Consider the following 20,323-nt stretch of genomic DNA (forward strand, 5'->3'; position numbering starts at 1 on the left):
TTACACTGGTGGGTGCTGTTTATGTGTATTGTCTTTTGTGTATTTTTTGTTTGCACAGTCTATTGTCCTGCACTGTTTGCACCAGGTTGCACAGATGCACTTAGAAGTACTACCTAGAAGCCTTTAGCTCTGTCTCTGTTCTATAGAGCACCATAGTCCTGGAGAAATGTTGTCTCATTTCAATGGGTACTGCGACAGCTATATATGGTAGAAATGATAATATAAGCTTCTTGACTTGACTTGTATTTCTTGTTGTAATCTTATATGCTTTGGCATAAGACTGATGCCATAATAATATATGTCAAGCTGTGGAGTTCAATTATATGTGGAGTTAAATTTCCATGAGTATAAAACAAGCGTATTAAATACTGAGTTTTTGATGTTGTTTTAGATCAGACATTACATCAGCAAATCATTTAGAGCAAAACTGCATTTTAACATTTATCACAGTTTTTCTTTATCCACACTGTAAAATTTTTGTGGCCATCATCTGTTTTTGATTCCTTGGTTTTTGTTCATGTTTTCTTTCTTGTAAACTGGAGAACCACATAACAATCTGTTTATCTGTGCTTAATGCCTTCTGTGGCATTTTGTTTCCCCAGACATGACATCACTTTCACTAAGGAGTCAATTTAGGGGTTGGGGCGTGCCTAATTTCTAAACTATAAAATTATCTAAGCTGCCTGAAATATAATTCATTGAATCAGAATGTAACAGCCTTTCTTAAAAAATGCCTGTATTGATGAACCTTACAGAGTTTAATCAGTCTGATCGCTGTGATCATTTCTCCTGTCCAGAGAGATCTGTATCTCCTGCAGTTTATATCTTACTGTACATGTGTTCAGCTGCTGTGGTTCTGCTAACAGTGTGTGGAAATATGCTCATCATCATCTCTGTTCTTCACTTCAAGCAGCTTCACACACCAACAAACATGCTGGTGCTCTCTCTGGCTGTGTCGGATTTCCTCATTGGAGCTTTAATGATGCCATCGATGTTCATATGGGCGATTGAGTCATGCTGGATTTTTGGAAGAGATTTCTGCACCTTCTTTTTGTTATCTAGTAGCTTTCTCACAATCATTTCAATCTATAATATAATGCTAATTGCTGTGGATCGATGTTTGGCTCTCTCAAACCCCTTTCTCTACATGAACAGAGTTTCTGTGCAGATCACTGCTGTTGTAATTATTTTTAACTGGTGTGTGATGCTGATCTATATTTTAACATTCATATATTTCAATTTCACAAATTCTGTAATGTGTCCTGGAGAATGTTATTTCTTTCTGAATGAGGTTTGGTCTGTAATTGAGCTCATATATTCATTTATATTTCCACTTTCTGTCATAATCATATTGTATACTCGAGCATTTTTTTGCCAAGTGCATTGATGATGTGACTGTCTACAAGACCATCACCACACGTTCCAACAAAGGTGCCTGCACTGCTAAAGAGAATCCACAGACGGCGTAAGTGGCAGGGCATTCAGGCGATCACAAACTACAAGACAACTTCACCTGCCTGTGATAGTGATTTACATTTACATTTCCAGCATTTAGCAGACTCCCTGATATCCAGAGCGACTTACATTATCTAATTTTTTTTATACAACTGAGCAATGGAGGGTTTAGGGCCTTGCTCAGGGGCCCAACAGTGGCAGCTTGGTGGACCTGTGATCGAATTCACGAGCTTCCGATTAATAGCCCGACCTTAACCACTAGGCTATCACATGCTCTCTAGTGTTGTCTCCATCCCAGGTGCACTAAATGACTACTACACTCAGGTTACGGTACAGAACAATGTAGCGGCATGGAAGAAAATACCTTATTCCAACAACCAGGTACAAACCACAGCTGGTGTGAGGACAACTCTATGCAGAGTTAACCCACAGAAAGATTATGGTTGAGCACTGAAGTTGAAGTGATCTGTTAAAGATCTGTGTAAAGATTGTGCCAAGCAGGCAGGTGAGACACCATCTGGACCTGAAGCTTTTCTTGTCTTGACACATGAGATTGAGAGATTTAGTTTAGGCCTTTTGTTCCCACAAGCCATGACATCATATTTATCATACTGTCACTCAAAATAGGGAGGTGTGACTAATTTCTTTAAACTATAAAATCACCAGAGCAGATTCATTTGATTATGACTTTTATTATTTTCTGTTTTACTTTAAACTCTGTAGACATTAGAGAAATGCTGTATTGATGAACCTGACAGAGTTTAATCAGTCTGATCGCTGTGATCATTTCTCCTGTCCAGAGAGATCTGTATCTCCTGCAGTTTATATCTTACTGTACATGTGTTCAGCTGCTGTGGTTCTGCTAACAGTGTGTGGAAATCTGCTCGTCATCATCTCTGTTCTTCACTTCAAGCAGCTTCACACACCAACAAACATGCTGGTGCTCTCTCTGGCTGTGTCAGATTTTCTTCTTGGTGCTTTAGTGATGCCGCCAATGTTCATCTGGACAATCGAGCCATGCTGGATTTTTGGGAGAGATTTCTGTGTCTGTTTTTGGTTGATTTCTTTTTTCCTAATGATGATATCCATCTATAATGTCACTCTGATTGCTGTGGATCGATTTTTAGCTCTGTCAAACCCTTTTCTCTACACAAACACAGTCTCTATGAAAAAAATGTGTACTGTGGTTTATTTTAACTGGTGTCTTAATCTAGTGTACAGCTCATTGATATTTTATTACATGATTTTTGAAATGTGTCCTGAAGAATGTGTTCCTTCTCTAAATGAGGTTTGGACTGTAATTGATCTCATATATTCATTTATATTTCCACTTTCTGTCATAATCATATTGTATACTCGAGTTTTTGTGATTGCTAAGAAACATGCCACTGCTATCAGAGAGCTTAATAATCACACACGGCCTAAAACACAGAAAATCACCTCACACTCCATGAAATCTGAGAGAAAAGCAGCTAAAGTCCTCGGTATTTTAGTGTCTGTGTTTCTCGTGTGTTTACTTCCATATTGTATTTACAGTTTATTAGGGAATGTTATTGAAATACAATTAGAATCATTTCAGAAAGTCACAATTATGATTTGTCTTAATTCCACCATTAATCCAGTAATTTATGCTCTGTTTTATCCGTGGTTCAGGAGGTGTGTTAAATTAATCATAACTCTGCAAATTTTCCAGACAAATTCTGCAATAATCAATGTTCTTTCATGAAAAGTCTCTTTCACTCTTTCTGATAATTTCTTTAAAGTATATATTGCTGTTATATATAATTCAGCTTCTATAACAAATCAAATTTAAACTCCAATATAATGTATCCTGTAATGTATTATATGTAGAAGGAGAGAATTTTATTATCTGAATATTGTATATTAATGTGAGAACACACCGACCCAGTTTCCTTCTGGGTAATTAAGCAACGTGCACTAAATGCACCACAAAAAATATCGTTAGCAAGCCTTTGTTTTTCAAAGTGCTTATTGTGTGTTTTTTGTTTATGACCATTGTTATCAATTATTGGCTTACTCTCTATTTGCCTTGCCATCGTCTGTAATTTTGCCTCACTGACTGTTTACCTGTGTTTATTGACCTTCCTGCCTGTTTTTTTTTTCCTGACTAGGATTCTGTTTTGTGATTCGGATCTGTTTGCCTGTTTCTATGTTAAAGCTGGTTATCGTTCAACACATGGATTCAACAGGCAGCACAATTAACATGCAGTGAGTCAGCAGATTTTCAACAAGAAAATAAAAGATTAATTTGTAAATTTATAAAGATTATTATTTTTAATGTCCCAAAAAAGGTGTCAGATTACGAGTGTAAACCATACTCTTTTCTATTTTTAAAAAATGATGCTGTGCAAGTATCCTGAAAACCAGATACCAGAGTGCAGGCACTGCCCTTTCACATACATCCTACCTTATTTAGAAATGGAAACACTACCAGTCTAGACTGTTTCGTGAGTGCAGTTCATACACACCGCAGGGATAATTTTTAAGATTAATAGAAATCTCTCCACTTAGTTCTTCTGGAATGGTAAAGTAGGCGTTGAAGAGGTTTCTTCCTGTACATGCAGAGACAAACAGCTCCACCATTCAGAGGCTGTGGCTTCTAGATTCGAGTTCTTATTCTTGGAGGCTTAGTTTCACCGTAGGTGGAAAGCGTGGACCTACTCAACTGGTTCTGCTCTCAGTGTCATCTGTGATGGTGTGTGAATTCAGTAACTATTTTGGTAATTTCTCTCAGGTGATCTTCGACTGGTCTGTTGGTTATCACAGAGAGTTCAAACACTAGCATATCTTTCTGATTCAGGTTACTGTTATTGGTGCTCTGTAGTCTCCTAACAATGACTACATTTAAGAACACCGCTGCCTAGCATCCATACCCAGACTATCTCTGCATTCATGGCACATACACTCTGACACCAACCTCCTTGGTTGGGGTATGTGAAGAAACAAATTCCACTGTGCTTTAATGTATATGTGGCGATAATAAAGGCTTCTATGCTCTGTTGTATTCTATTCTATTCTATTTTGCTCAGTGCAGATAAGTGACAAGGACCCATCTTCCTCCACAGGACTTTGCAAATACATGTCTTTATGTTACATTACACACTGTACATTTTGTCTAGGAAATACTTTTTGTCTCTTGCATTTTGCACGAGTAAAAATTAATAGTGAGGAAATAATATGGACAAAGTATTTCAACACATGAGAATCTAAGTACAATTTAATTTGCGCCACCTTGTGGCCATTAATCTGCTGGTTATCAGTAAATGCAGTCTCCATCAATGGTTATTTCATTTAATTGTTAGTCCTCTAATTGCAGTGACATGATTTCTTATTCACACACTGTCTAAAACACATTAAATACCTCAGACCTGAAATGTAAGAGAAAAGCAGAAAAGTCCTCTGCCTCTTTTATTACCATTTTGATGACTTACCATAACTAAAAAGAAATCCTTTAAAAATGCTTAAATAAGTATTTAAATCTTTAATCCTTAAAATTCCTTAAAATATTTTCAAAAATGCTGATTATTTAATTATGAAACACACAGTTTACTACATCCCTTTATTACCCCCAATAGAGCAGGATATTTGATGTTCTATAAGGATTAATGTTTATTAATTACAGACACAAAATCAGCATTGTTCATCTTCACACAAGAAAAATTATATTTACATATTTGTAATGCATTATAGTGAATCAAATATAAATATGTTTCTTTATGCTCTGTTTTAGCCGTGGTTTAAAATATTCTGTAATGTGAGATGGACAGCCTTAATGACTGCAGGACAAACACTAGGAGCTGAATATGTTTGTGACCAATGTGGTGGGTTTTTGTAGTGACATTTCTAATAAATATAATTAACTGACATTTACTATATACTTGTCTAATATTCACTATATTTAATCCAGTGTCCCATCAGTCCAGTCATGAACACATGTGAAGGGGATATTTAGTTTGGGCCTTTTGTTCCCACAAGCCATGACATCATATCTGTTCAGTCTCTTGTCATTTCGAGACTGGATTACTGCAATGCACTGCTGGCAGGTCTACCTATGAACGCAATCCGTCCTCTGCAAATGATCCAAAATGCAGCTGCCCGGCTTGTTTTCAACCTGCCAAAGTTCTCGCATACCACCCCGCTGCTGCGATCCCTCCACTGGCTTCCGGTAGCTGCACGCATCCGATTCAACACTGATGCTGGCCTACAAAGCCAAAAATGGACCAGCTCCCTCTTAGCTCAAAGCCCTCATCATTCCTCGCACTGCATCCCGCAACCTCCGATCTACCAGTACTGCTCAACTGGTTCCACCATCTCTCAGGGTAAGAGGCAAGTATACTACAAGACTCTTCTCTGTTCTGGCACCAAGGTGGTGGAATGAACTTCCCCTAGAGGTCCGGACAGCTGAGTCACTGGCTATTTTCAAGCGGCGATTGAAGACCTATTTATTAAGGAAACACTTCAACTTTTGCATTAAAAAAAAAAACCTTTGACACTTTTTCATTGTAACTTTAAACAAATGTTTTAAACTCATGGTATCTTAAGTATGTAACCTAGTGAACCAGCATTAATGGATTCAATGTTAGAGATTTAAGCACTTATGTACGTCGCTCTGGATAAGGGGTCTGTCACATGCTGTAAATGTAAATGTAAATATCTATCATACTGTCACTCAAATTAGGGAGGCGTGACTAATTTCTATAAACTATAAAATCACCAGAGCTTCTGAGCTTCACCAGAGATTCTAAGCCACAAGTACACTTTTACATTTTCTGTTTTAGTTTAAACTCTGTAGACATTAGAGAAATGTTGTATTGATGAACCTGACAGAGTTTAATCAGTCTGATCGCTGTGATCATTTCTCCTGTCCAGAGAGTTCAAGTTCAAGTTTGTTTATATAGCACATTTACAAACAGCCACACGGCTGACCAAAGTGCTTCACAGTACGTTTGACATATGTCCAGAGATATCTGTATCTCCTGCAGTTTATATCTTACTGTATGTGTGTTCAGCTGCTGTGGTTCTGCTAACAGTGTGTGGAAATCTGAATTTAAAAACAGAAAGTTATTGCAAAAGCTAAATTTACCACAGAAAGGTATTGTAGAAGATTAATTTACCACAGAAAGTTACTGTTAAAGCTAAATTTACCACAGAAAGTTACTGTTAAAGCTAAATTTACCACAAAGTTTTTGTAGAAGCTTAATTTACCACAGAAAGTTACTGTTAAAGCTAAATTCACCACAGAAAGTTACTGTTAAAGCTAAATTTAAAAACAGAAAGTTATTGCAAAAATTAAATTTACCACAGAAAGTTATCGTTAAAACTAAATTTACCACAGAAAGTTACTGTTAAAGCTAAATTTACCACAGAAAGTTACTATCAAAGCTAAATTTACCACAGAAAGTTTTTGTAGAAGCTTAATTTACCACAGAAAGTTACTGTTAAAGCTTAAAGTAATTGCTAAAGCTACATATACCACAGTTTATTGCTAACGCTAAATGTACCACAGGTGGTTACTGTTAAAGCTAGATTTACCACAGAAGGTTACTGTTAAAGCTAATTTTACCACAGAAAGTTATTGTTAAAGCTAAATTTACCACAGAAAATTACTGTTAAAGCTTAATTTACCACAGAAAGTTATGTGTCTTGTCGTGACGAAGGGAGAGATCTATCCGACTTTATGGAACTGACTATCTGACTCGACAACCTGATCCAATCGCCATCCCACTAACAGTGTGTGTTGTCCCCGCAGCCGTAGAAGCGATCGACCACTCGGAGAGGGACGGATAAGATTCGTTATCAAAGAGATCGAGCTAATGGTGGGTCCCTATCACAGCGAGACTATCCGGTTCCACATCATTACCTCTCCTCGTCATTTTCTGATCCTGGGGTTTCCCTAACTAATGCTCCACAACCCGAGCATTTCCTGGAGAGAACCACGAATTATAGCCTGGGATGAGACCTGTGCTCCACATAACCGACCCTCCGAGGCTCTACTTCCACTATACTCCGCGACCACCACGCCGCCCACTCCCGTCAGCCCCGACCTTCCGGCTGAATATCACGACCTCGTAGAGGCATTTAGCAAGTTCAAGGCCACCAAGCTACCTCCTCACCGTCTCGACGATTGCAGCATCGAGCTTCTACCCAACACCACACCACCGAAAGGCATAATCTTCCCGCTGTCACAGCCATAGACCGAAGCTATGAATGCATATATCGAGGAGGAACTAAAAAACGGGTTTGTTCGGCATTCGGTATCACCGGCATCGTCCGGCTTCTTTTTTGTAAAAAAGAAAGACGGGGGGCTCAGCCCCTGCATAGACTATCAAGCTCTGAACGAGCTTACCGTGAAATTTCGCTACCCTCTCCCCCTGGTCCCCTCAGCCCTGGAACAGCTGTGCAAAGCCAGGTTCTTCACAAAATTGGATTTACGCAGTGCTTATACCCTGATCCATATCAGAGAGGGTGACGAATTGAAGACCGCCTTCTCCACACATTCCGGCCATTATGAATATTTGGTAATGCCGTTCGCCTTGCTAACACCTTGCTTCTATCGCCACTTCATTTGTGGGTTCAGCACGGTCGCGGCAACACTCACCTCACTGACGAAGAAAGCATCGCCCCGTTTATTTTGGTCAACTGAAGCTATCAGCGCCTTTCATCTGCTGAAGGAGCGCTTCACAACAGCTCCCATCCTGCACCACCCTGACCCGGCTTGACCGTTCGTAGTCGAGGTGGACGCCTCCAGCCCTTCCAATTACAATGTGGGGGATCGTGAGCTACTCTCCATGAAGGCGGCCTTCGTGGAGTGGCGACACTGGCTAGAGGGTTCACGGTTATCACAGACCATAAAAACCTTGAGTACCTACGCTCGACCAAGCAGATGAATCCCTGTCAAGCACAATGGGCCATGTTTTTCACACGGTTTCGCTTCACAGTAATCTACAGACCCAGTTCAAAGAATATCAAAGCCGATGCACTTTCCTGCCTGAACAATGAACCTGACCAGCCCTCTCAGACAGAGCCCATCATTCCCGAGGCTCAAATTATCGCTCCCATTCAATGGGACATCATTACCCAGATTTCTCAGGACAATACGCTGTCTCCACCTCCTAACGACTGTCCCGCTACCAAGACCTACGTGCCCAAGAACTTACGCTCTACCCTGCTACAACTGTTACACACTTCACCCAGCTCTGCATCTCGTTCACAATCCGTCTGGCGCAGAACACTTTCTGGTGGCCCTCTCTTTCCAAAGACACCCGAGAGTTTGTGAAAAGGTGTACCATTTGCAACACTTCCAAATCTTCACATCAGCTCCCAGCCAGCTTGCTGCAACCACTACCTATCCCTCAGCGCCCCTGGTCTTATATCTCCATCGATTTCATCACCGATCTACCCAAGTCCAATAACTGCACCATCATCCTCACAGTCGTGGACCGGTTCTCCAATGCGTGCCGCCTGATAGCTCCACCCAAGCTACCCACGGCATTCAAGACAGCAGAGACCTTGTGCAGTTATGTGTTCCATTTCTACGGCATCCCTGATGACATCGTCTCAGACAGGGGGCCGCAGTTCACTTCCTGAGTGTGGGCAGCTTTCTTCAAAAGACTAAATATCAATGTCAGCCTCACCTTGGGATAACACCCACAATCTAACGGTCTAACCAAGCGCCTAAACCAAGAACTCAGAATGAGACCAGTGGCTGGTTTGATGAGCAAATTCTGTAAATACTTCACCCACATTAGATACTTGCTCAGTTCTCAGATACCAGCCACCCCTGTTCTCGTGGTCCGGTGAACCCTCTGATCTGCCTGCAGTGGATGACTGGTTCCGTAAGAGCGAGGAGACCTGGAGCGTGGCCCACCACCAGCTACAGAGAGCCATCCGCTGCCAGAAGCTCCAAGCCGACAGCTTTTTCCCCTGCAAAAAGCTCAGGTTTGTGGGTCCATTCAAAGTTCTCAGACAGGTGAATCCTGTGTCATACCGCCTGGCGCTACCACCCAATTACCGCATCTCTCCCACATTCCACGTCTCACTCCTTAAGCCCGTCGACGGTCCAAGAGGGGAGTAAGAGGACACTACCGACTCGCCTGTGCCACCGCCCTTGCTGATCGGTGATGAGGAGGCATACCAGGTGCGCAGCCTTCTAGACTTCAGACGCCGGGACGGCCAACTCGAAGTCGATTGGGTGGGATACGGCCCAGAGGAATGGTCGTGGGTGAGATCACAAGACATCCTGGACCCTCATTCACTCCTGAGTTTCACCAAGCTCATCCAGACAAACCAGCCCCTGGACCTCATGGGCGGCCCCGGCAGCGCACACATCCTCGCTTCGGGAGCCGCTCGCAGGGGGGGGCTCCGTTATGATTGAAGCACCTGCCTCGTCTCCCGACCACCACCAGAGGGAACCTTCCCCCGAGTTCTAGCAGCTTCCGCACTACACCTCCCACAAACCCCTGCTCCTGTCATGATTACACCACCACCTGCTTTCAATCACCTGCTTCCTATAAAGCATGAACTTGAACTCCCTTTCACTGTGAAGTCTCGATTTGCCTCTGCTGTCGGTCTGAGGATTTGTCTTCCTGTGTATTCCTGGTTTTTGACTCTGTTTTGATTTTGCTTTCTTCTATGATTGTCTGCTGCCTGCCCGGACCTCCTGCCTGTATTACCGTTTCTGATTTTTGCCTCACCTTCGACATTGCGTTTGCTGATTCTGACATAAGCCTGTTGCACCTTGAGCTTGCATTAAAAAGCATGCAAATGGATCCTCCATCTCACGACCTGTCATTACAGTTATCACTATTGCAACCAGTAGTAGGAACTCCTACTGGTGACTTTTTAATACAGCGACTGGCAATTTTCAGCTCCGTAGTCACTGTATTTGTGAACGGTGCTTAATTCTGCCTGTAATAAGATTATTTGTTTAACCCTGGAGCTTGAACCTCTATGTGCCTTTATTTTTTCTTTATCCACACTGCAACATTTCTAATGTTTTTTGTGACCATCATCTGTTTTTGATACCTTGGTTTTTGTTCATGTTTTCTTTTTTGTAAACTGGAGAACCACATAATAATCTGTTTATCTGTGCTTCATGCCTTCTGTGGCCTTTTGTTTCCCCAAGGCATTACATCATTTTCACTAAGGTGTCAGTCAATTTGGGGGTGGGGCTTGCCTAATTTCTAAACTATAAAATTATCTAAGCTGCCTGACCTATAATTCATTGGATCATAATGTGACATCCTTTTAAAAAAATGCCTGTATTGATGAACCTGACAGAGTTTAATCAGTCTGATGGCTGTGATCATTACTCCTGTCCAGAGAGATCTGTATCTCCTGCAGTTTATATCTTACTGTATGTGTGTTCAGCTGCTGTGGTTCTGCTAACAGTGTGTGGAAATCTGCTCATCATCATCTCTGTTCTTCACTTCAAGCAGCTTCACATACCAACAAACATGCTGGTGCTCTCTCTGGCTGTGTCAGATTTCTTTATTGGAGCTTTAGTGATGCCAGCAATGTTCATCTGGACAATCGAGTCATGCTGGATTTTTGGGGGAGATTTCTGCATTGTCTTTTCTTTAATTTATAGCTTCCTCACAATATCAATCTATAATATCGCTCTGATTGCTGTGGATCGATATTTGGCTCTCTCAAACCCCTTTCTCTACATGAACAGAGTTTCTGTAAGGATCAGTTGTGTTGTAATTATTTTTAACTGGTGTGTGATGCTGATCTATATTTTAACATTCATGTATTTCAATTTCACAAATTCTGCAATGTGTCCTGGAGAGTGTTTAATCATTGTGAATGAGGTTTGGTATGTAATTGATCTCATATATTAATACAGGTATTTATGCTCTGTTTACACATGGATAAGGAGTTACATTCAGGTAATTATAACTCTGCAGATATTCCAGACAGAATCTGCATTAGTCAATGTTTGTTCAGAAAAAATATTTTTTCACTTGTTCCAAATTAACATGCATTAACAAGACAAAGTTTTTTTTACCAAGAAAATAAAAAAAAATATATATATATATATATATATCTAATAATAATCTTGAATTTTTTATTCTGTTAATTCTTTTTCTTTTATTATTCGTTATTTCTTTTATCATTCCTTATGTTTACCTTCTGCTCTATGTTCATGTTCTGTAAAGCTGCTTTGAGACAATGTCTATTGTAAAAAGCGATATACAAATAAACTTGAATTGAATAAAAATATATCTGTAATTCTATAGGAATTAACTTTTTTTTGTTAAAAATTATGTTAATATCCTATACATGCAAAATATTCAAACCCAAAATCCCATATCATATTTGCAAATCCACAAATGTGAAGTGTTGTACAGATATCCAGGTATAATGAAAGGCATGTTGAAGGGCAGTTTAACATCACAACCTACTAAACTCCCTCTCAACAAGCAGAGGGAAACCTCACCCGAGTTTTGACTCACTTCTGGGTCGAGATTGTTTCTGGCTCCTATGGACATTTAAGCAGCATGGACTCTAAAGCTAGCATGAAGTATTGTTTCTTTGTGTCTACACCGAGACTTGCTATAGTGCAATTGTTTAGCCATAGTCTATGACCATTGCATGTTTGCTACTATTTCTTGCTCTGCCTGTTTTTCGGGTTTGTTTACCAGTGTGTTTAGCTTTCCCAGTTCTGACTGTTTTTTTTTCCTGTTTTTTGACTGTGCCTTTTTGGATTATATTTTGGAATTGTTGCTTATGGATTTTCATTAAATATGCACATGAATCCCACATGCTCTGCCTCCAGGGCTTCATTGTAGGCAGATGAGAAAGCTGAAGGAAGTTTTAATCTATTCCACATTTCTTAATTCTAAGGACTTCTTGTCTTGTTCTTTTGTTGTCAAATGTGTTGCGCAGCAATTGAAGAGAACTAAGATCAGCAGAGTGAAAATGGAAGAAATCACACCTCGACACGGATCTCACCTTTTAAAATGACTTTTGCCTAGACTGCCTTCTAGAAGGAAAAGCTTGACAGGTCTGCATAAGAACATAAGCTATCTTCTCTTCACTACTCAAACCCCAGGCTCCACCTGCTTCATCCTCCCTGACTGCTGAAGACTTTGCCTCCTTTTACAATGAGAACGATCTACCAGACCATAACTGCTCCAACTATGCCTAAGTTACACAACTAGGATTCCCTACTCCTTAATTGTCATGTTTTTAAACCATAGCAGCAGAAGAGATTCTAGAAGTCATCCAGGATTGCAATCCTACTACCTGCCCAATGGATCCATTCTCTTCCACTATGCTCCAGACCATCTTACAAGAGCTCTTGGCATTCATCACTGCCATTCATTGTCAGTAGCACACAGTGTATACAGCATGCCTCCAATATGGTGCTATTTACATTTTAAGCCCAACTATTTCTTAGTACATGGACAACAGAGACAGTGGTGTTCATGTACATGACCACAGAAAATAATACAGTAAAGAAATCGTGCAACAACCAACCTGCACAATGATTTTTTGAAAAGGCTTCACAACCTCAGCTTGCTGCGAAGTTCAGACCTCCAGTCCTTGGCATCTCCTGATGCCAGTGACCAGAGTAGGGCACACCGAAAGCAGTGCTCAAGAAACTGGAAGCACGGCAACAGTGCGGATGTCCATGCTAGTCTAAAAACAAACCCTAGACACCCGGCTCTCCCGTTCATTCTACTTTAAAATGTTTCCTCCTTGGACAATAAACTAGACTACATCAGACTCGAGCGCACTACACGGCGAGAGTTTATAAACTGCTGAAGTGGCTCATTCAGCTAGTTGGGCTCACCTCATTTCATGCCGACAGGAATGCAGCTCTGTGCGGTAAGGCTCATGGTGGTGGTGTGTGTGTTTACATCAACACAGAATGGTGAAAGAACTCTGTGCTTGTCTCTAGCTACTGGTCATCGTTAGTGGAGTTTGTGACTGCATTTTATTTACCATGGGAATTCACCACGATTTTCATTGTCAGAGTGTACATTCCCCCAGCGCTAATGCTAAAGAGGCTCTATGTGAACTCTATGGGGCTATTAGCGACCTGTTTATCGTCGGCAGAGATTTCAGTCATGCAAATTTCAAGTCATTGCTCCCTAAATTCCATCAGTATGTGGACTTTACAATGAGAAGGGAAAACAGGCCAGATCTTGTTTACACAAACATTCCCGGTGCGTATCATGCGGAGCCCTGCCCCCAACTTGGCTACTCAGACCAGATCTCTATTATGCTAATTCCAGCATACAGACCACTCATCAGACACTCAAAACTGGTTCTGAAGCAGGTGACAACCTGGCCAGCGGGAGCCACCTCTGCTCTCCAGGACTGCTTTTAGTGCACTGCCTGGAACATCTTCAGAGAGGCTGCAACCAACAGTGATTCTGTCAACTTGGAGGAATACACGACATCAGTGACCAACTACATCAGCAAATGCATTGATGATGTGACCGTCTCCAAGACCATCACCACATGCTCCAACCAGAAGCCAAGTATGACTGCTAAAGTGCGTGAGCTGCCGAAGACTAGAGACCTAACCTTCAGAACAGGTGTCAGGGCATCCCTAAGAACAGCAAGGGCCAAACTGTCCCAAGCCATCAGAGAATTAAAGTGCCCAGACAATCCACAGGCACTTCCAGGACAGCAGAGAGACTCAGTCATACAGGCAATCACGAACTACAGGACAGCTTTACATGCCTGTGATAGTGACATCTATCTCCCAGATGTGCTGAACGGCTTCTACACTCTTTTTGAAGTGCAGAAAAATCTAGCGACAAGGAAGACCATCCCTACCCCAAACGATCAGGTACTCTGTTTATCCCTGGCCGATGTGAGGAGAACACTTTGCAGAGTTAACCCACAGAAGTTTGCTGGACCAGACAACATTCCTGGCAGGGTGCTCAGGGAATGTGCAGATCAGCTAGTGGATGTCTTCACTGACATCTTTAACATTTCTCTGAGTGGCGCTGTTGTTCCTACCTGCCTCAAGACAACCACCATCGTCACCACTCACACTCATTGTAATTAAGTGCTTCAAGAAGCTCGTCATGAAGCACATCAAGACCCAGTTACCACCCTCACTGGACCCCGCTAAACCGCTCCATGGAAGATGCCATTGCCACAGCACCTGATTCAGAAGCCGAGCTCCTCCCTCTGCAACTGGATCCTGGACTTCCTGACTGGGAGACCTCAGTCAGTCCGGTAGAATGGTAGTAGGTCTCATCAGCAAGAACAATGAGTCAGCGTACAGAGAGGAGGTGCAACACTAACTGCCGGGAAGTCGTGGCCTAGTGGTTAGAGTCTGACCAATACCGCTTGGATGGAAGCGCTGGTTTTCTCCATGCGGGTGATGTAGGTGAGAGATAGCTAGCAAGCGTCTCTTCAACCCCAGGCATCGCCCCATACCCATGGCCTTCAAGCCCTATAATGGCTGAATAGTCAGACATAGCTGGAGATATTGTACGTGCTGAAAAAGGATTTCTCCAAGACCTCGATACCTTATCATGGAACAGGCAACACTAACTTCCTCTTAAGGCCAATCTAATTTCAACCTAGCCACAGCACGAGTCACCACCTCGAGGAGCTCCTCGAACGCAGGACCCAAACAACGAGGCGCAGCTGAAGCTGAAAATATAGCCAGGTGGGAACGGAGAGTGCGCAGAGGGAATCCCTCACAATGCATGCAGCCGGTTGCCTCGAGGGCCGACCGGGCATGCTCCTCTCCCAAACAAACAATGCAAAGAGAATGCGCATCGTCCCCCGTGATAAAGAGGGGGCACGGATGCACGCATCTCTTAAAGTGCTTGGACTGTAACATATTTGCCTACCTTTCCCTAAAATATAGGTATTCCTAGTATGTGTCCCACTAAACCAGTGTTGATGTTTTTTTGTTTATAGAGACTTTTGTTTTTTTGTATGCTGCTCTGGAGAAAGGTGTCTGCCAAATGCCATAAAATTAAATGTAAAGGGCTGTTGGACTAGGCAGCAGAAACTCATCAAAGAAGCAGTCAATCACATGTTGTTTAAATGGATTAAGCATTAACATGCTTTGTTTATTTGTCCTGTTGCATGATGTTCCTCCCAATTACATTCCTCTGTAAATGGGAAGACATACATTTTCTATAGACTTTTGAATTCATTTAGAGTTTCGCTATCATAAATAAATATCAGTGAGATTTTGTGACCCTTCTTTTTTGTTTTTCTTTTGATTATTAGTTTTGATCAATATTTTCTTAATTAAAAAATGAAGAACCAAATAATAATAGGTGTTTATCTGTACTCAGTGCATACTCTAGTTGTTTGTTTCCCTAAGGCATGACATCATATTCAGCTCTCAATCAATCTTGTGGGCGTGCCTAAGTTCCAAAGTATAAAAATATCTGTGCTGCCTGATAGATTTCATTTATTTCTAATGTAACAAAAACTTTTTTTAAATGCCTGTATTGATGAACCTGACAGAGGTTAATCAGTCTGATGGCTGTGATCATTTCTCCTGTCCAGAGAGATCTGTATCTCCTGCAGTTTATATTTTACTGTACGTGTGTTCAGCTGCTGTGGTTCTGCTAACAGTGTGTGGAAATCTGCTCGTCATCATCTCTGTTCTTCACTTCAAGCAGCTTCACACACCAACAAACATGCTGGTGCTCTCTCTGGCTGTGTCAGATTTCTTCATTGGAGCTTTAGTGATGCCACCAATGTTCATCTGGACAATCGAGTCATGTTGGATTTTTGATAAGGGGTACTGCATCACTTTTTTGATTATTGCTTATATTTTAACAAGTTTATCCATCTATAATATCGCTCTGATTGCTGTAGATCGGTATTTGGCTCTCTCAAACCCTTTTCTTTACATGAACACAATCTCAAAGCAGACAATGAGCACTGTCGTTTTTACCAACTGGAGTGCTTCTCTGGTGTATAACATATCACTGTGTTATTTCAATGGAAGCTTTTCAAGTTCTGTATTGTGTCCTGGAGAGTGTTATATTTTTCTGAGTGAGGTTTGGTCTGTTATTGATCTTGTAGTTTCATTTATATTCCCACTTTCTGTCATAATCATATTTTATAGTCTAGTTTTTGTGATTGCTAAGAAACATGTCACTGCTATCAGAGAGCTTAATAATCACACACGGCCTAAAACACAGAAAATCACCTCACACTCCATGAAATCTGAGAGAAAAGCAGCTAAAGTCCTCGGTATTTTAGTGTCTGTGTTTCTGGTGTGTTTACTTCCATATTTTATCTACAGTTTATTAGGAAATGTTATTGAACTACAGACAGAAACCTTTCAAAAAGTATTTATTGTGCTTTATTTTAATTCCACCATTAATCCAGTTATTTATGCTCTGTTTTATCCGTGGTTCAGGAGGTGTGTTAAATTAATCATAACTCTACAACTATTCCAGACAGACTCTGAATTAATCAATGTTCTGTCATGAATGTGTTTTTTAACTGTATGTATATATAAAGGCATGAAAAAGAAATTCAGTGAGGTCCAAATGTCTGAGACCACACTGAAAATCTCAGAGGTTTTTATCTTTATTTAAATCTGGAATTAATCAAATATAAAAGTTGTACAACAAGGAGAGGAAATATTTCCTGTATTTAATTCAGTCAGTCAGTATTCATGATTCACGTCTTCAGACAATGCTCAATAATGGATGGATTTTTTTTTTTAGAAAAACTTGGGAAATCTTTGAGTCCATACAAGACGGATGTGACTGTGGGTAACATAATATGCAACAAATAGGTTTGTAGATTGTAAATGGAAGCATTTTCCACTTTTTCCGATTCCGATACCAGCGTTTGCCGGTATCGGCCGATACCGATCCGATATCTGTTCTTTTCTACCTTTAAAACTAAATCATGTAAACAACTCGCTTAGTTATTAAGATTTATTTGTTTCTGGCAAAGAAATACAAAAATGCCCATATTACTGTATGAAAAATGAAAACACAAGAAACCTTAAAAACATATTAATGCAGTAGCAAACAGTATTTTTAACAATTAACAGGTATAACAGGTATAGCAGGTTTTATCAGGATGGGAATAACTCTTTCTCAAGGGTAGTTCTCAATTCAACACAACTCAAGCTTTATTGTCATTCTTCCATATACACATATACACATATGCAAAAGAACAAAATGCTGTTAATATGGTCCAAGGTGCATAGGTATTAAAATACCAAGTAACAAATAACAGAAAACAATAAACATAAATGAACAGTACAACTAAGCATCATAGCGTTATTGTGTGTTAAAATCCTATTGTCCTGATCACTAGAGGCCAATGCCCTTAGCATCCACTGTTATACAGACCACCTGATTGTAAACAGTGAACTCAAGATATTTAGAGGAATACAGAGCAGATTTCCCCAGGATGCGAATAACTCCTTCTCCCTCAAAGGTAGTTTGTACACGACCAGATGTTATGGAGCCATTAATGATAGTGTCGGAACTCAGAGCCGGTCTCCAAGCCGACACATCACAGGGTGTCCTCTTCTCTTAGGCCTTTTTGGTTACTCAAAACTGCGTTAGTTAGACTTCACTGTTAACTCTATAATTACTACAAAAAAACTAAGAAAACTCCTCAGGCCTGGATGAGAATGAGCAAACTTCTTTATTGTGGTCAATCAGCCAACAAATTATAATTTGCCATATTAAAAGTAACAAATTAAAACCCCGAAAAGAGCATGTCATGCCAAATCAATCAAGAAAGAAACAAAACCTCTCGTGAAGTCCTTGCGAAAATAAAAACACCCACCTTCATCCACGTGCCCCGGATATCTTCTCAATATATATATATATATATATATATATATATATATATATATATATATATATATATATATATATATATATCCTCGCCCCCTCTTTTGTTCCAGTATTTTTTGGAGTCCCAGGTGCCATATCACCTTTTTTATCGGCATTACCTCCTATGTTTCTTAAATATACGGACCTAATTTCCCATTACCTTTCACCCATATGCCCATTTATGGATTTTCCTCCCCTTATTTTTCATAACCTCAGACTAAACACCTAGGCCTTCTTCAGTCTGCACAACAAGTTTATGAACACCACACCTTTAGTTCTCAGGGCCTAGGTCTGTGAACCCCTGTTTTTTTCATTCTACATAACATGTTTTCGCTATGGACCAAGGTCTGAGAACCATGGACTTCGTCATTTTCCATAACAATTTACGAGCTCAGGTCTGGGAACAATGGTCTTTTTCCATTCTACATAACACGTTATCGCTATGGGCCAAGGTCTGAGAACCACTGTCTTTCTCATTTTTCATAACAAGTTTACATTTGTTATTACAAATGTGCACAAAAAGGGCTCCATTTCCTCGTCAAAATTACATTTGCCATTTGCCTCTGAGTCTTTTACGACAGACGTCCGTCCTGAGGATTAATCCTGCATTCAACTACAATGAGTAAGTTTCCCTTTTGCTATCTTCTCCTGTATATGATTTTTACTGATTATAAGTCACTCTATGAGTCTATTCTATGTCACATGATATTATGTAAAAGGCTCTTACCTATTCGTTATTCTATACTGTTACTATTGTTAAGCTATTGCTGCTGTAATATTGCTTGTGTACAAGTGGAGTTCTTTGACTCCTCAAGCCTGCTAAATTGATTATGATCTCAGCCTGTCTTTTTTTCCTGGCTGGGCTTGCTAACATATCTCAAGCTTCAGTTCTTCTCTCTCTACTAAGTTAGTTACTCTTCTCTCTCCCTAGATCCTTCACCTCCAGGTCAGTCAATTCAGCCTGGTTACACCAGCCGGAACCCTCGTCCTTCTCCCTATCCAAGACCTGTGCCTGCTGACACCATGGTCGGCTATCGCTGCTTCCAACTGCGTCATATCATCTCTGAGCTCACTACGCTTCTGGAACAGCTCAGTTCTCCTGAACTGCCTGAGCATGCTTATCTGCCATCCCATATTGTCAGGAATCCTCCTGTTCGCAGGTCCTCCTCTCAAACCACTCTGGTGAACCTCGTGGACAGGGGATCTCAAACTGATGGCTGTCCTCATGCTCACCCTTGCACCCGTGAGCTTGGAACCCCCGGCTCCCCCCCTCCTTATGCCTATGTTCATCCTCTCTAACACCTTTCCATCTTCTTCCTCTGATTCTAACCTTGGATCTCCAGATTACACTCCTACTACCCCCCTTTACTAAGTTCTAATAATAAACACCTTAATAATAATAATAAATCACCTTCTATCCACCCTCTGACTCAAGTGTGGTTATTTTATTCTCTAGTTATATATTACCTTAAGATTATTGCAACATCTGGGGTTTATTCCCATGTGTCTTATGACTCCAATCATAATCGCCTTAAGGCATGTCACTCTGTTTTTAATGCATTCCTGGGTTCTGGGATTTTTTCACAACATTATTCCCCCCTGTGAGACTGTACAGTCTCAAAAAAAATTAAATAAAAATAAAAATCTATGTTGCAGTGTTCTAGACAATTTTGTCTTCTCCACTAACCCATATATCTATCTAATCACGACGACTTTTACCCCAACGTATAATAAACATAAAATAAAACATTATTCCCCCACACAAAAACAATAAACATAAACCAAAACATACCACAATTCACACGTGCTCTTATCTCAAAAGATGAGCCAGGAGTGAGCGAAAAACCCTCTTTGGTGTCAGATTTGAGGGAAAATTCTCACTCTGCCCGCGTTTATAGCACGACAGTGAAAGCAGTGTCACCAAGGTCACCGAAACATACAGCATAAACATACTAAAGGTATGGTAAACATAATAAACAAACAAAAAAACACAAATAAACAGTTGCAGGGCATAAGAAAACTAGCTGTCCTTA

The 20,323-nt window shown here is 40.7% G+C and overlaps 2 protein-coding genes across 2 annotated transcripts; both read left to right on the plus strand.

Annotated features, from left to right (window-relative positions):
• Nucleotides 1–2,200: 2,200 nt before the first annotated feature.
• On the plus strand, nucleotides 2,201–3,181 carry LOC113651695 (trace amine-associated receptor 13c-like). The gene has a single exon (XM_027160537.2). It carries the CDS (start codon nucleotides 2,201–2,203, stop codon nucleotides 3,179–3,181), a length of 981 nt encoding a protein of 326 aa, XP_027016338.2.
• Nucleotides 3,182–15,911: 12,730 nt separating this feature from the next.
• Nucleotides 15,912–16,916, plus strand: LOC113651752 (trace amine-associated receptor 13c-like). Its single transcript, XM_027160600.2, has one exon. It carries the CDS (start codon nucleotides 15,912–15,914, stop codon nucleotides 16,914–16,916), a length of 1,005 nt encoding a protein of 334 aa, XP_027016401.2.
• Nucleotides 16,917–20,323: the final 3,407 nt, after the last annotated feature.

This window comes from Tachysurus fulvidraco, chromosome 9, assembly GCF_022655615.1.
Source record: "Tachysurus fulvidraco isolate hzauxx_2018 chromosome 9, HZAU_PFXX_2.0, whole genome shotgun sequence".
Lineage (NCBI taxonomy): Eukaryota > Metazoa > Chordata > Actinopteri > Siluriformes > Bagridae > Tachysurus > Tachysurus fulvidraco.